The 18,395-nt window shown below is 38.5% G+C and overlaps 1 protein-coding gene across 1 annotated transcript; it reads right to left on the minus strand.

Moving 5' to 3' along the window:
• Positions 1–22: 22 nt before the first annotated feature.
• pask (PAS domain containing serine/threonine kinase) lies at positions 23–18,356 on the minus strand. Its single transcript, XM_084412556.1, has 21 exons — positions 18,128–18,356; positions 17,814–17,992; positions 16,274–16,491; positions 15,928–16,095; positions 15,166–15,300; positions 14,498–14,632; positions 13,792–13,972; positions 13,237–13,421; positions 11,960–12,071; positions 11,768–11,869; positions 11,398–11,572; positions 8,692–9,638; positions 5,852–6,027; positions 5,617–5,772; positions 5,256–5,381; positions 3,712–3,846; positions 3,364–3,563; positions 1,230–1,363; positions 976–1,119; positions 664–844; positions 23–564 (listed from the first exon to the last, which is right to left on the minus strand). Exons 2-21 carry the CDS (start codon positions 17,980–17,982, stop codon positions 465–467), a joined length of 3,879 nt encoding a protein of 1,292 aa, XP_084268682.1. The 5' UTR covers positions 17,983–17,992; positions 18,128–18,356; the 3' UTR covers positions 23–464.
• Positions 18,357–18,395: the final 39 nt, after the last annotated feature.

Consider the following 18,395-nt stretch of genomic DNA (forward strand, 5'->3'; position numbering starts at 1 on the left):
CCGGATATTTCAACAGAAGACATTATAAACTGCAATCATTTTTATTGAAGAAATTCCCGTGACAGTAACATTTTAATAGAGGCTTTACAAAGCCTGTGAGCAATTTGAAATAATACCAGTAACAGACAGCCAAAGCAAACTGAAATGCCAATAATTTATTCACAAGATAAATATTGCAATGTTAAAATTAATTAATATATTCGTTATTTAAAAGGTTAAAAATCAACCTAAAAATATTTAAACTCTGAAGGCCTAATAACAAATATCTTAAAGCTCAGGTAACCCTCGCATGTGCCATTTGTTTTAATAGGACAATCCTTGTGCTCAACACCATTACAACAAACAACAAGAACTTTCTACATCTCAGAATACCATGTTTTAAACCTCAATGAAAGGTGAAATACACAACACGTTTGATAAATACACTCCTATTCCTTCACCAAACACAGAGATAAAACTGTTTCTTAGCAACGCAGATTGCTTCCATTCCCAGTCACACTTTCCTTTTGCTCTTTGGACGGACTGGTATCATCAAGAAGGACAGCAGCAGGTGGACGGAGAGTTCTGCAGAGATTGTGCATTAGTGTTCATGGTGACATTAGATGTAATGTCATAATTAGTTGGCCAGAACGCATTAGTGTTTCTTTCACAACAGTTCCTCACTCGTCGGTGAGGTATTTCAGCAGCTCGGACTGCAGCGCCGCCATAGTTCTCCTCTGCTCCTCATCCTCCTCCTCATCTTCATCTTCTAAAGGTGTGTCTTCCAGGTTGTTTTCGGGGTCCAGGTAGAGGATGTCCGCTCGGTGCACACATGACGAGTTGGAGTCCACATGCTCTGTGGATTCTGAGATAAAATCGTATATCGTAAGAAACCAGCAGCATTGGATTTAAAGTCAAATTATGTTTGACTGAGCTGAATATGATCTTTTTGGTAGCATAAAAGGCCACAATATAAAAATAAACTAAAACCAGTACCGTTGCTGGAGGGAAAGACCTCTCCCCACGAGTACTCTGCTAGATTTATGGGTTGCTGTATCCACTGTGACTCCAAGAGCTCCTCTAGATTCATTCTCTGATCAACCACTGGGTACAAAAGACCAGCCAACAGTGCATACAACTCTAAAACAAGAACAAAGCAACAGGTTGTACAGGAATAAAGCCACAATTTGCAGAATTTGTCACGTGTCTCTAGTCGATCCTTATTGCTGTGATGAAGCAGATCTTCAAACCTGTAGAAATCTCGCATGGAGGGTGGAGTCGGGCCTGCAGGGTTTCTTCCACACTGCAAAACGGGTTTTCACTGAACAGTAAGGTGTATAAGAGCACTCCTAGAGACCACATCTCCAGCTCTGGACCCTCGTATCTAAACACATCACAATGAAATATGGAACTTGTGGTCTCATATTTCACCTTTAAATGCAAGCACAGATGAGTGGACACATACACATTTATGCAAGATTGTATTCTCATCATTTTAAAAGTTATCACTTAAACTCACATACATTTTAAAAAAAAATTTGAATATTGCAGAATTTACTATAAATCATTGATCCGTTCACATTTAATTCATGTGTCCTCATAATCTTTAAGCAAATTAACTTCCCCTTCATCTTGAGATCACAGCAATAGCAAACCACAACCATCCAATCAATTATTGATGGACAAAATCAAGTCCCGACCTACATTTATTCTTGTTCCAGAAGCCATTTCACCTGGATATACATTACAATAAGGAAAAGACTAAATCGCAACTTCTGACTTTAAGGTGTCAATTTTATTTGTTAAAGCCACTATATTCTATGACATTCACCTACGGTGGCTGAGAGAGCTCAACGCGCAGCAACTGGAGAAAACGCATGCAAATAGAAAAAAAACACATGCAAATAGAAAAAAAACACATGCAAATAGAAATAAACACCCGCAAATCAAGAAAACATCTTCATCAGTTTCACAACACACGTGTGCTCCAAATAACACAACCAAATACAGAAACGCGCTGCAAATAGCAGACCACAACGGAAATGTTTCCAGGGGAACCAAATAAGTGACGAACCCGGCTGGGACTTGCTTATAGCTCTATGCCCTGCTCCCTTCGAAGGGCAGACGGTAGAGCTCTTGAAGTGAGCTTGACTTTGGAGTGAGCAGGGCACTAGTGTGCCATTATGTAGCCGTTCGGAACGCACTTGATGAAGGGAGCAACGAAAGACAACGTAATTTCCTCATTATTTTCACCTGGGATGTTCCCATGACAACGAAGCACAGTGTCCATCAGCTGAATAGCTGTTCTTACGACAGAAATGTAATGCTGTTAACGTAACGGTTGTAAATAAATATATAATTTTTTACAAAAAAGCTTTTAAAATATGCATTATATATCTGTGTGTGAGTGTCTCAACTTTAAAACTTTGGACCCTACATTACCTAACATTTCTTATGAAAATTTAAACATAACATGAAAAAATATTGCACAGTGTAACTGATGTATAGATTAATAACTTTCCCTCATGTTCTTTTTCTCTATCTTTTTTATTTATTTATTTTAGTTTTCAGCTCATTGTTCGTTTCTCATTTGTATTCTGATGACATTGAACATATTGTTAATACATTTTGTATATTGCATACAAGTTGTATGTCATAAAAATGTAATCTCTGTATGTTTTGCAACAACAACAACAACAACAAAAAAGTAAAAAATAAAATAAAGTAGACTTTTGAGCTGTAAGAACGTCCCAGCCGGGTTCGTCACTTATTTGGTTCCCCTGGAAACATTTCCGTTGTGGTCTGTGCTATTTGCAGCGCGTTTCTGTACTTGGTTGCGTCGTGAGTATTTGGAGCACACGTGTGTTGTGAAACTGATATAGATGTTTTCTTAATATGTGGGTGTTTTTTTCTATTTGCATGTGCTTTCTTCAGGTGCAGCGCGTTGAGCTCTCTCGGCCACCGCAACGTAGGCTTAAAATCAACTTAAAATTAAATTTAACAGCATTATTTTACTTGTGTTGCTGCATATTTCCAAGTTAAGCAGAATATTCAAACCTATTTCAGTATCCAAACAAGATTTGTTTTTAGCAAGTAAGTTACTACATTTTTATTGAGGGAGAATTAATAAAGACCTGCTTTGATGAATCATGCACAATAACAGTATTAAAAGTAAATAGGATCAATTTTGATTTAATGTTGACATCGTAGTGATATCATCCTGTGAAGTTAATGTGTGGCTCTTTTTATAGACATGAATACATAACCCATATGTTACCCTTCTCACAACCCTTAACCACCTGATCCTATAATCCTCTATTCTGTCCTTATCAAGCTAAGACACAGATGGAACTGAGACGGGCTGTGTGATGTTTCGGTACGTACGGGTTTCCCTGAAGCACCTCTGGTGAGCAGTACTCCAGAGTGCCACAGAAGACGTAGAAAAGTTTTCCGGGTTCCAGCAGGGCAGCTGAGCCAAAGTCGATCAGCCGGATATGAAAGTTGGAATTTATGATGATATTCTCATCCTTTATGTCCCTGTGAAGCACTCTTTGGCCCCGCAGGTAACTCACTGCGGCTACCAACTGCGTACAGACACATACAGAAATATCAGGAAAAAGTGAAAGAAATATTCAATAAAACTTTACTCCAGAGCTCACGTCAGAATATAATAAGACTACTGGCTACCAACACATCTACTCTGTGCTAAAGTTCTCATAGTCCGTTTCTCACCTGTCTGAAGATGTAGCTGGCAAGAGGCTCGTCCAGTCTAGGCTGCATGTCGATAAACTCAAACAGGTCTAGTCCGTCCCCGTGTTTCTGCATGACCATTTGGAAGAATCCCTCATTCTCAAACACCTCCAGCACCTGCAGCAAAAATGTAGGACACTAAACATCAACCACAGAGAACATGCTATAATAACGATAGCATTTTCTCAGGATTCTTTGATGAATTGAATGCTCATTTATGTGAAATAGAAATCTTTTGTAACTTATAAAAGTCATTATATACCATCACTTTTGATCAGTTTAATGCATCTGTGCAGAAAAAAATTAAATAAAATTTTTTTTTCAAATAAAGGCACAATGTTTCATCACAATGAAACCAAGGAAGATTTATTCATACAATTTTATGCACCAATACATTAAACACATTATAAACTAAAATTGTTTTGGTTAGAATTTACATAGATAATGCATGCGTTCTGAACTGGACTGTTCGCAAGAATTGATTTGCATAAGTGAAAGTTGTAATGCAAAAAGTGACCACGAAAACTAGTCTGCTGTGGCATTTAGGAAACTTAAAGGGTCAAAACACATTTTTTGAGATGTTAACATATGCACATATGTTAACATATGTTTCTGGTTTAAAAAGTATCACGAAAAGGTGAGGTATATTCACTATTTCGGAGTGGTGATTGGCTGCCGTGGCTGGAGAGTATGATTTTACGTCATCAGTTTCTCTGTATTACTCATGAGAATAGACTCATTAAATCCCTGTATTATGCATGAGATCGCATTACAGCAGAGAATTCAAATGTGATAAGACCGGTTTGCGGTTTGGCACCGTTTGTTCACCTCTGCCTGTTTAGCTTTGTGTTTGGATAGTAGTAGTAGTGTTGTTTGCATTTTCCCCATGATGATATCAGAACTAGAGTTTGCCTACCAATACACGGAAAATATGACTGTAACAATATTTACTTTGTAACAGCATGCGGAGCGCGGATGAGAGAAGTTTCTGTGTGGAACGCTGCAACACTGGCAATGCAGATCACAGTTCATATCCAGACCAGAACAAGATATTTCTCATACTCTCCTGCTCCAAACTTGAACCAGCACAGTTTATGCGCACATATCTCATCATGTCTTCTTCAAATGAAATCGTCTATATGTGTGCAGATAAGGACACTGATACAGTGGTACGTCTGATCATGAACCCGATGACATGATGGATTATTCTGATAATAATGTAGACCAAAAATGATTCTTCATTCCCCCAACTCTGTTGCTTGTTTTTTAATAATATTTTTACATTATTTTATGTACATATTTTAATAATGAGTGTGCTGCAGGTCTGTGTTTTAATGGTTGTTAAAATGCCCAATTTTTGGAGTTCTTCTCAAATCTGAGGTGTGAATGATCAGGCTAAAACAGGGGGGTTTCATGAAACTTTAATGGCCAATTTATTTAAGCAGGAGCCATGTTTGATCAATTTTATTTTGGCAAAGAAATACTCTAAATATTTAATATATAGTCAAACCGTTCTCTGAGTGTACCTTCACGATATTGGGATGTTGCAAACGAACCAGTATGGCCACTTCCTGACTGATCCGGCCCAGATCAGGATCATCCACCCAGCATTCACTCACCACCGTACTTTTCCTAATGAATTTCACAGCCACCTGAAATTGAAGTGAGAGATAATAAATTCAACATCTCTTCAGCGGCTCATATAATTGTCCATAAAAGATTGAATGGACCCTACAGCAATGACAATGACTCAGTGTGTAAACATCCTCTTTTAAGAACCCTGTCTAAGGTTTGAACAACTGACGTCAACATTATCAGGTTATTATCTCTCAACCGGATAAATATGAGTGCATGGACAGCAGTGAGCGCATAAAGAGTGTCACTGACTTCCTGTCCACATATCCGTCTTGAAGCGAGCCAGACAAAGCCGAAGGCTCCCTTTCCAATAGAGCGCAGGGGGCGGTAGTTTTCCTCAAAATAACCCTCGCATGCTCCGGACTGCTCCAGGTCCACAGAAGAATGCAAAGGATCTGACCGAATTGCCTAAACGAGAAAAAAGCAGTTGCTTAAGAAATGAGCTTTTTAAAGCCTGTCTTCTAGATTAAGTACTCATGCAGATCACCTCAGCAAGGCTGCAGGCAAAGGCCTCCTGTTCTGGGGCTCCTGTCCTCACTGTGGGAGACATTGTGCTCTGTAGCGCCTCCTGGTGGTGGAGCAAGAGATGACTCCCACTCAGCCATAGACAGACCAGAGAGCTGCCGCTGGACAGGGACACCCATCGCACATCACACTGCACCTCTACACGGAGTGAGAAAGAGATGCTGAAAATGACCACTTTATCAGTTGGATTCATGCACTGAAACATCATAAATGTACTGTAGAAAAGATGGATGGTGCTTTTGAAACATGGCATACAGAAAGAGTACACAGTGTGAAATGGAAAAATGAAGTACAGTAAGAGATAACGTACAGTCATTATCACAGAATAAGCCCAGGCAAGGTTCACCCCGAAGGGCTTTATTTCGCGATAATGACTACAATATCCTGCTTATTACACGACTACTTGCCAAATAAATAAATGGATAAGAAATGTTGATTGGAGTTTATCTCATTTTCTCTCACTTGTGGTTTACCTGTCACAGACTGCGATTTCGGCAATCCTATAAGATCATTACAAATCACACTGTATGATGCGGATCTAATAAACTTCGGTATGACATGTAGACTGTACAATGATGACACCTCTCTTGAATCATAGACCCAAGTTAGTATAGAGGAATAAAACGTCATCAGCATATGCAAGTGGTAAACAAATAGAGCAAGATGAATCGCACTTTGGCAATTGTGGTTTTTATGTGCGCTGAAAAAAAGAGGAAGTGAAAGAGGAGAATTTGGATGCGGTCATGGCTAGGGAAAAGAGGCCTACACGGCATGCCAATCTTGCAGGAGCGTAGCCAGAACTTTTTTCCAGGGGTTGCCAGTTAAGACCCAGTGATTTTATTTTAGGTTTAAAATCCAGCTTCAAATCTAGAGAAAAATCACTTAACATGTGTAATAGGCTACCTTAAAACAGATGTGGAATGGAATACATAAAACGGATTTCATGTGACTGCATCTCAAAAACAGCACTGGTTAAACACTGGATCATCGTTCTTATAATGAGTGCATTTTTGCCTGACATAAATTCTCTTCCATCGCCATAGACAAGGAGTCTCGGACACAAACGCGATCAATCACCGGTAGAGCTCCTTGAGTAGCCTATAACCGATTAAACGGCTTATAGTTGTTAGTAAACACTGCAAAATAATGTTTAAACCTTTTTTTTTTTCAACATTATTAAAAATGCAAAAGCATGTTCATTTGAACAAATGCAAATGGGTGTGCATTTCTTTGTGCAATCACAGGATATGTGAATAATGCAGGCTACTGTGTGTGTGAGAGCGGGGTATAACCATGCGTAATATTTGTTAATTTTGAATTAAAGTTTTTTTTCCATTCCATTGCACTAATTTTCCATTATTTTCCTATGTAAACATGAGCTTGAAGAACACGTTTGACCATTGCACGCGCGCCTCACTCTGCTGTGTTTTTGTTTATGCTCGTAAAGCTGCTTCACCAAGCAAGAATTTGCATCGTTGCCATGTCCACTTATTATAGACATCTGTGGGCTTGTTTGTTTCCATATTAATAGGCGAAGTGACGATTTAGTTCAACTGGAGTGTAAACATTGCTGTTGCTTTGTGCCAGTGTCATAGTTCTATGAACGGAGAAAAGTCAGCTATTAAAGCCGTCAAAATGCAACGGGGCGGCCACGCTTCAATCGGGGGTGGCACACTGGCCACCCATGGCCACCCCCTAGCTACGCCCCTGCAATCTTGCAAATAGAGCTTGAGGTAAGTGGTTTTAAATTTTAGCGCCATGTAGCGTTGATCAATACGGCATTTCTTGTTGCATTTTTTTTTTTTTTGGTTTAGTTACCTATGATCACGCGCGTGAACTCGACAATCGACTACTGTGGACTTCGACCGAAAACAGGAATACAGGTATGTGCGCTGGCTGAATAAACAAACTTTTATTCATATCTTTCACATCTACTGCAGTCAGATTCACCCGTGTTCACTCTGAAGGAATCACTCACATGGCTGGCGCACTTGTAAAGACACATCAAGGATGTTAAGAGGCTAAAAGCAGGTTTAAAACTTGCCCCATTGAAGTCAACAGGGTGCAAATTTTAAAAAGAGGATAACACGGTGTAGGCAACACCGATTTTTGTCGTTGTTCTCTGTACTGACAGCACTCCAAATTTACAAAAAAATGAGCTCAATGTTAAAATTGACCGGAGTTCTCCTTTAAAGGGATAGTTCATGAAAAAAAAAAAACATTCTGTCATCATTAAATCACCAAACAAACTGTTAAAGGTGATAAAAGATGATATTTTGTATAGAATGGAAGTCAGTGGGCTCCAATGTTGTTTAGTTCCCAACGTTCCAAAATATTCTCCATTTCCTCTATTTTAAAGGTCTTTCATTTCATTGTGCTCGTTGACAATGTCAATGTTTTCTTGCTTTAGCTGAGAGTTTCTGCCTTTCTAAGCACCTAAAATCAAAACGTTTATGCTCACCATAAAAATAGTATTGAGAAAAAAAGAAAATTAGCAAGATGGCACTAATTAGCCATTCAAAACTACAGTATGAAAAAAGACCACAGACAGAGTGATACTAAACATGAACGTAGCATCGGTTATAATGCTATGGACAGTTTAGCAGTCATTATAGAAAACAAAAAATTTGCCACTCAATGCAGCGTAACTGATATTATCTGCTTCTAATATTGGCCTAATCAGACTTATGGCAAGTAAAAAAATTTTTTTTTAAAAAACCAACACTTATATAAAGTTCTACTCAATATGGTCACTGTGTGTCCCTAGTATAATTAAAACAGATGAGGTAGAGGTTGACATACCGATTGGCGTTCCGTCTCTGTTGTAGCACGTCACATGAATCCTGCCCTCTGGAATGGAAGAGTTCACCTTGACTTTCTTAGGAGTGGAGGTGGCAGGATTGTCGCCTGGCAACAGCATTCCACCCCTCCCCCTCCGGAGATCCAGAGCTCGACCAACGGCATGTTCCGAAAAGGAATTCCACTGTCCCAGAACTTTAGTTACATGATTTTTTGGCAGTTGCTCTAGAGTCTTTTGCTGAGGGCTTGCTTGCCTTTCTTTCGGTGATGGGGCAGTTCCTTGTGTTGCTTCTTGCTCAGAGCAGACTTGAGCTTCTGCTTCAGTGTCTGACTCTACAATGAAGGGTGAAGGTGTACGCAGGAGCTCAGCAGTGTCACATGATGCAAGTGAATGGTTAAGATCTACAGGTGCACTTGGGATCTCAATGCTGTCGTTCAGGTCCATCTCTGACATGGCATGAACAATGACATCTCCGTTAGAGTTCAAATCCAGAAAGGTGCTGCCAGATTCCACTAGCTGACATCCCTGCTGAGACTCATCTATCTTTTCCGGACCAGAACCGCCCACAAGCCGCTCACAGAACCCAGATGACGACCCACTGCCTAGGGAAATCACCTCAAAACTTGAGTCCTGAAGCTGGGCTTGCTCTGAACACCGGCAGGCCTGCGAGTGAGGTTCAGGATGTGGTACAGAGTCACAGGACTTTACTGGAGCTTCTTTACGATCTGAGTTTTGGCCTGCCTTGGTAGAATCTCGTCCAGTGAAGAGCCGCCCAAATGGGCCACATTGAGCGGAAACCATAGCAGAAGGGCAGGTCCTGTGGACCTCCAGGGACTCCACCAGAGCAAAGGTCTGTAGCAGGGCGGTGGTAGAGTTGGCAGAGTCAGACTCAGACTCTTGAGTGGTCACATCCACAATCTGCTCGCAAAGCTCTGTAGTGTCATCCATCCTGAGATAAACAAAGAGAACGATGTCAAATCATGGAAATCTGCACTAGTCATCTATTGTCTTCTTTTATGATCTATAGAGCTTATTCAGAGCAGCATTATGACAGGTATGAAAGCGAGGCTGTAAGCCGGGATAGACTTGCCATGTTTTCAATGGCATCCGCTATAAAAAGCTCCTGACCTAGATCACTTATAATTTTCCACAGCTCATGCTTTCTGGAATTTTTTGTCTACTGATATTTCTTGGAAAGATATTTTTGCCGTGTTTCAAATCAGCAGAACAATACAAAAAAACAGATGGCGCTCCTGTGAATAAGGTCTAAAGAGTGCTTATTTTTTTACATGAACAGAAAGACGATACATATTTTTAGGTTTAAGTGGGAATCACACAAAGACACGTCCAGGTCATATTTCATCACAAAATCTAAATATAATCGATTCTTCAAAAAGAAGCTTATTTTTGAAAGCCAATTAGAAAAAAAATGCTTTTTTCTACAAAGTGAAATTTTCATAATTAAGACAATAACGGTACACTACATATAATAGAAAAATAACATGTCAATTTATTTTTATTTAAATCACAAAAAAAATTACAAGCAAAAAATGCTGCCATGTCAATCTGCAAAAATGTAATATCATAATAATAGGTTTCATTTCCTTTAGTAATTTTACTATAAGTATTTTTTTTTCCCAAGTACAAAATTACCTGGACATGTTTCTATGGAAGCTTGTTTCCGCCACAAAATAAAACATTTTAAAAGATAATTGTGACTTTTTATCTCACAATTTATTTATTTATTTCTCAGAATTGTGAGATATAAAGTCAGAATTGCGAGATATAAAGTCAGAATTGCGAGATATAAAGTCAGAATTGCGAGATATAAAGTCAGAATTGCGTGAAATAAAGTCAGAATTGCGTGTTATAAAGTCAGAATTGCGAGATATAAAGTCAGAATTGCGTGAAATAAAGTCAGAATTGCGAGATATAAAGTCAGAATTGCGTGAAATAAAGTCAGAATTGCATGTTATAAAGTCAGAATTCTGACTTTTTTTCTCGCAATTGCGACTTTATATCACGCAATTCTGACTTTATAACACGCAATTGCGAGTTTATATCTCGCAATTCTGACATCTTTTCTCAGAATTGTGAGATATAAAGTCCAATTCTAAGACAGACTTTTTTTCTTTTTTTTACCTCAGAAAAGTTTATATCTCACAATTCTGAGAAAAGATGTCAGAATTGCGAGAAATAAAGTCGTAATTCTGGGAAATAAAGTTGCAATTGCGAGATATAAAGTCAGAATTGCACAATATAAAGTCGCAATTGCGTGTTATAAAGTCAGAATTGTGAGATATAAAGTCCAATTCTAAGACAGACTTTTTTTCTTTTTTTTACCTCAGAAAAGTTTATATCTCACAATTCTGACTTTATAACACGCAATTGCGACTTTATATCGTGCAATTCTGACTTTATATCTCGCAATTGCGACTTTATATCGTGCAATTCTGACTTTATATCTCGCAATTGCAACTTTATTTCCCAGAATTACGACTTTATTTCTCACAATTCTGACTTCATATCTCGCAATTGTGAGAAAAAAAGTCAGAATTGTGAGATAAAAAGTCGCAATTATTATTATTTATTTATTATTCATTGGCGGAAACAAGCTTCCATATGTTTCTGACAGGCTTTGATAAATTCACTATTAAACTGTGCACATTAACAAAAACTAAATGGGAGGATTTAGTGGAGTATCTAACCCATTCAGTGGTGTGGAGGTGACAGCAGGTGAGGTCATGGTTGATGGGACATTGCTCTCCTTCTCCAGTTTAGCAATGGTCCCAGTAAAGATTCTCTTTCCTTTCCCAAGACCCGCTCTCCTACGCATGGCTAGATGCACCATTACACTGTCACCAGCAAGCACTGTGTTTGGATCTGCACATATCATCCAGAGACAAAACACTGGTTAATACATAATGAAAACAGCAATAATTTATTCAACATTGAAGTTATAGCAAAAATCTCTCATTCAAATCAGTACAAAAAAAAAAAGTTAAATAAAAAAACAAATAATTTAAGGTACAGCAATATAATTTAAGTGTGTATTGAGCAATAACAGTGAGAACTCACTACACGTCTCCTGTTGGTCGTCCTTAGTTGAGAGCATGTCAGTAGTGAGGGTTAGAACATCACTAGGGGGACAGTAAGCACTAGCAGAACATCTACAGGGGTCTGAGATGTAGGCAGACAGGATGAGAGGGGATTTTAGAACAGCATCACAAGCTAAAGTGTGTGTCCTTACAGCACATCATGTCTCTTTACCTATGTGGCTGTCAGAGTGGATTGATGCGTCTCGTGGATGAGATGCAGGCTGGTCGATTCTTTCCGCAGCACGAACTCGCTCATAAAATGCTGGTATCAGGTATGTGACGTTCTACACAGGTGCAAAATCTTGCTGTTAGTATGTAAACTAGCTTCAACACATCACTTACAGGTTGGATCAGCTTTGACATTTAAATTTGCATATTTGTGTTATTTCCTCCGAGGGCATTACCTTTATAAAGGACAGTTATAGTCATTTGCTTTTGTGTGCTTTTGGCCATACCCATTATCTAAATTACCCTGTTCCTACCCAAAGGGTAAAGTTCAAAATTTTTAATAATTATTGATCTGGAGTGTCCAGAGAATTGTACTTTTACATAATGGTGAATATTTAATGAATGATTTGATTGACAGCAGTGGTTCTTGAGGCAAAGTTGTTCAGTGTGAGGAGATCTATCAAATGGTATGCATATTGTGTGGATGTGTGAAACACCATGTGATTCCAGAGCTGTAAAACTCATTAGCTGATTTCTTTCAAAATTCTTATAGACCTCTAGGGCCATGAGTCGAACATGCCCACCGAGTTTCGTTCTGATTGGCCTTTGTTAACCTTGTCTAATAGGTGCTCAAATTTCATTGGCCGATGGCAGCCATGTTTTTTGAGATATGCCAATGTCCTCATTGACTATCATGGTACCTGGGACAATGTCAATCAGACTAATGGTTGGGGAGTTGAAGCCAATTTCACGTTTTTTCCCCCTGTTATAGCGCCATCAAGTGCCCAATCGCCAGGGTTATTTTTACTCAGATTGAGCGACTTTGGGGAAAAAAAATAAATAAATTTTGTTCTAAAGTTATAGCCATTTTTGTACAAGTGGCCCGCCCACTTCGAACGTTTTGGCCCCCCTTAGCGACCATGAATCAATTTAATTATTTTATTTTTGACAATTATTGATATTCAGACTGCGAGAAACCTAGGACTAGTTGGTAACCAGACAGGTCACAGTAGCCATTGCCTTCTATGAATACTATGGAAGGCAATGGCTACAGTCACATGTCTGGTTACCATTCTTTAAAATAACTTATTTTGTGTTTAACAGAAGAAAGAAACTCATACAAGTTTGGAACAACCTGAGGGTGAGTAAGTGATGATAATTTTCACTTTTGGGTAAACCATCCCTTTAAGCATATCTTTATTAAAAGGGTTCTACAGACCCTAAAAAGTGAATCCCAGCAACACAGGGCAAATAAAAGGGAATGTTTCATAGCATCTTTACCTTTCCAAGCAGCTGACTGCTGTTGTATCCGAACAGCAGAGAGCTGAAGGGGTTGTTGAGGCTGTGAATGGTGCCGTTGGGCAGGAGCGTCAGGAGACAGCTACTGGGAGCAAACACACACACTGACCCAGAGTACAGCACACCGGCGCCGGGGGACAGGACACCACCCGTACACGATTTACCACCTGCAGGACAAGAGTGCACTGTGTTGATCATACTGAAAATCAATAGCAATTTGAAATGTAATTGAAATATATTAGATCTAATTACATTTATCAGCAACATTCTTAATTAGATTGGACAAACACCAACAAGAAACAATAGTATAGATTTTCTTTATGTCAGACCAAATATTGGAAATGCACTATAACTAGCAACCTTGGGATATAAATAAATCCCCACATATAGAGAAATCCGATTCACAGTTCGCAAAGTACGAGACAACACACACTTAAGAGATGGACTATGTTTGTGACTTCAGTCTGTTGAAGCAGCACAAAAAAACTAACAGTACTAAAACTCTACATGCACTGCAGTGAACGAGGGAGGACTGACCTGAAGGAGTTTGGTTGGGCCATTGAGAGCTTAGGAGTGAACCATCAGAAGGTTCTGGATGTGCTGATCCATTCATCTGGAGCGGTGATCTTCCACAGGACACAGCGGCCTGCAGGCGGACACATGCTGGAACCACCAAACCAGACCTGGCTTTCACAAACAATCTCTGCATACGCAACACCTGAGATAAAGAGCAAAGAAACAAAGGTGCACAATAGAATTGTATTAAAAATGAAACTGAATGAAAATTATTAAAAACACTTGTATATATAAATTATTTATGTAATTATTAGAGGCAAAAAAAAACTAAACTAAACGCAAATTAGAAATGTTGCCATGGCAACCAACTGAAATAAGTTGAAGCACTACGATTACTAAAAAACAAACAAACAAAAACTAAATAGATCAATAAAACATAAATAGTAATATCTAAAGATAAATAAATAAAAGATGACAAAAGCACAATATTATTAAAAATTAAACAAAAAATTTAATGAGAACAAAAAAAGCCAATTCAAAATAATCAAAACTATAATAGTATATAAATAATACAAATATAACACTGTTGCACAATGCTGGTTTGACAGAACCAATCATAAAGTTCTGATTCAGACTGTTATTTTTGTTGTCACTAGCATGATTAAACGAAATTGCACAAATGACAACCGTTTCCCTGGAGTTTATTTTAATTTTTTATGATCATGACCTTGGGAGTTGTCCTGCAGTGGAAGGGAATCTGTAAAGATGGCATAAGAGACATGATTGAAAGTCCAGTCATCTCCTCAGCAGCGTGGTAACCATAGAGATGGGCAAAAGTGGCGTCACAACTGAGGACTCCACCCTGAGGAAACAGGAGGAGGAGCTGGAACTTTTCAGCTTTACAATACAATTTTCTTCAATGGCACACTACACTACCCCACCCCAAAAGTTTTGGGTCGGTAAGAATTTTTTGATAGAAATCTCTTAAGATGACAAAAGGCTGCATTTATTTGATAAAAAAATAGTTTTCTATATTAATATGTTTTAAAATGTAATATATTTCTGTGATGGCAAAGCTGAATTTTCAGCATCTGAAGCCTTTTATGTCACATGATCCTTCAGAAATCAATTTCAGGACATCAGTTTACTGTTTACCGCATCCAGTGTTGACAGCATTACTGATTATAATGGGTTCTATTAGCTTTTCTATTTTCGCTTTTGATCAATTTATGCATCCTTGCTGAATTAAAGTGAATTAATTTAAATATCTTATTGACCCCAAAACTTTTGAACGGTAGTGTGTGCTTCAGTTAAACTCTTTTGAAAATAACACTAATGATCAGCATCATGCTTAACTTAATTAAACCTTTCAGTTCACAAGGGAATGAATCTCACATTTTGAGTGAAAGTCACGTGTGCCGTGATTCGCTCCACTCGCTCCAGCAGGAGCTCTAAGATCTGCTGCTCCTCCGTTATCTGAAGCCACACAGACACAGGGAACTCAGCTCCTGTCAAACTCACTGCAGTCACCTGTGGAGAGAATGAGCCAGAGCCCTGTGTGACGCTCACATCCAGCACATGAAAGCAGAGATCAGAGCCAAAAGACACTTTTCACCGTCGGGGCAAAACGTTCTCTTTGCTTAATCACTCCATTCCATGCGGATACAGTCCAGTCGGTATGGATATGGTTTTATTTCCCACTGTGGGACTGATATTAACAGCTTTTTGGAACGAAATAAATTATCAGTCGTTGCCTTGCTAACGCAAAAGTTTACAAACGATATGTGATGTAAATAGTAACTAGATGTCAAAATGCTTTTAATTTTATAATTAATTTGTGTTTACGCTGCTCAAATAGCGCACTTAGCCAGCTACAGAGAAACTGGTAGCCAGGCAGCAGGCAAGTGAACAATCCTGAATGGTGACGACACTACACGCATTCTTCCGGCACTGAGAATTCCAGGCCGAGAACGGTTTGTAAACAGGTCGTACCATACCAGGCTCAAGTGGAAATACAACTGGAACCGTTTTGCTCGATGATGGAAAAGCAGCTAAAGACAAAACGTACAGCATGGAAGAAATGATATATTCATGACTCAAATAAGCTGGGCTATAGCTAAGTGAATTGTTGTTTAATTAAATAACAGCGTTTTATACCACTTTTGCAGAAATAGCAACTAGGTTCCCATCAGAATCCAGAGTCTCCTCCTTCAGGACTTCCACTAGCGTCTGATTGGCTCTTAGTAGAGAGGTCAGCTTCCGGCCAATCAAATCACTGTATGCGCAATCAAACAGCTTAGAAGCATGTTCATTTGCATCCAAAACCTTGCAAAAAAAAAGAGAGAGAGAGAAAGAAATCATTGAAATCCTTCATAATTTAGGAATTTTATGAATAATAGTGCAGCTAAAAGATCAGGCGAAGTATCCCCATTACCAATATAATGTAGTGTAGGCCTTTGTTTAATCAGAAAAAGGGGCTTTGAGGGGCACAACCGTCTGATACCTGTGATGTGGTGCAGTTAATGGACAGGACAGCTTTATTAGGGTTGATGGTGAGAGCTGTGCCTCTCTTCTCTGGAGCGATACAGATGAGCTGTCTGAGCAGAGAGTTCTCCAACACAGGAGACCCTTGATTTGATGACGGAGGCACAGGTTGGAAGCAATGCAGATCAGAAATCTGAAGATTCCTCATCGCCACTGATGAACCAACATGAGAATCACCTTTTGGAAAAGAAACAAGTCAGGTGAAAATGAATATTCTTCCATTATTTACTCAACTTTCCAAAGCCATTTAAATTTCTTCTTCAGTGGAACTGGAACACAAAGGGAGATGTTCGGCAGAATGACAGCTTCAGTCACCATTCACTTTAATTACACACACAACCATTCTAAAGTTTGGGGTTAGTATGTTTTTTTTTTTAAAGAACTTAATACTTTTATTCAACAAGGATGCATTAATTTGTGAGAGTTAAAAAAAGCATAAAAAAAGTGAGAGTAATGACATCTATAAATGTCACAAAAGATTTATATTTCCAAAAATGCTATTCTTATGAACTCTCTATTCATCATTGATTATAATAAATGTTTCTTGAGCACCAAATCAGCATACTAGAATGATTTCTGAAGGATCATGTCATATTGAAGACTGGAGTAATGATGCTGAAAATTCAGCTTTGCCATCACAGGAATACATTACAAATATATTAAAAAGAAAATAGCAAATTTTAAATTGCAATTAAATTGTTAAACTCTTTTTACTCTATTTTATATCAAATAAATGCAGCCTGGATGAGTATGGAAGCTTGTTTCTGCCACAGAATAAAAAATTGAAACAGGTAATTGTGATGTTTTATCTCACTATTCAGACTTTTTTCCTCACAATTGTCAGTTTATATTTCACAATTCTGAAAAAAGTTTTTTTCCTCAGAATTGGACCTTATAACTTGCAATTACGACTTTTTACCTCACTATTCTGACTTTTTCTCTCGCAGTTACAATCCTACATTTGCAAGCCTTTGCAAGCCAGAGAAAAACGTAGAGATATAATTGCGAGTTGCAATTGTGAGCAAAAAAGTCACAATTATCATTCAAATATATATTTTTTTACTTGGCAGAAACAAGTTTCCATATAAGATACTTCTTTAAAAACAAAGAAAATCTTACCAATCCAAACTTTTGCCCAATAGTGTCTTTTTTTCAACACAGTGAGAGTTAATGTTGAATGGCTGTCATTCTGACTAACAACTTTTTCTGTTCTACTGAAAAAAGGCTTACAGTTTTGAAACAATATGAGGGTGAACAAGAGTAAGCCAATCATCAGAGCAAACTATTTTAGAAGAGAATCTCTTTAGCAACCACCCTGAAACTGAATAATCATATTTTCTAAAACATTTTGCAACAACTCTTAAAAGATCTTCCTTGTGGTAACACTTTATTGTCTGCTGTATACTGTATTGTTGTGATTTTGATAAAGTTTATTGTTATTATTTTATATATTCATATTATTTGAATTGTGGCACGGGTGTGGAAGCTGCGTGGCCCACCTGATGCGTCCATGCGGGTGAGAGAGCAGTTGCGTGCGGAGGGGAAGGACTGGTTCATGCAGAAGGAGTCACTCTTCATCATACTGCTGATACTGCCATCTTCATCATCATCAGCAGCAACACGAACACTGTCGCCCCTCGGGCTGCTCCTCCGGCCGTGCATCAACATCCCCGATGAGCTTCAAATGAATGTGGACAGTCAAAAATACGATTCTAACCAACGACCTTATTGTTTTCGAGACGAGCGAGAAAGCTTTAATCACATATATCGCATTATAAACGAATACATCATGATTGTAGGGAGCGCGACTCACCCACGGCACTGCTGTGCTTTCAGTTTACAGCCTGCAGCCTTGGAAACAGAGAGAGGGATTTTTCCTTCTTTCCTTTCAGACGACTTAATTGAATAATAAATAACAAAACAGACACTTGCTTAAAAATAAAATTCTCAAATGGCCATAAATAGTGTAGTTTCGAAGTGTTTGTTTGAGTGAAGTATATCGAGGCCTAGAATGTTTGGCGCGTATGAAATCGAAATAAGGTGACGGAAGACGAGGGAGAGCAAATGAAAAAAGCGAATTT

Source organism: Rutilus rutilus, assembly GCF_951802725.1.
Source record: "Rutilus rutilus genome assembly, chromosome: 6".
Lineage (NCBI taxonomy): Eukaryota > Metazoa > Chordata > Actinopteri > Cypriniformes > Leuciscidae > Rutilus > Rutilus rutilus.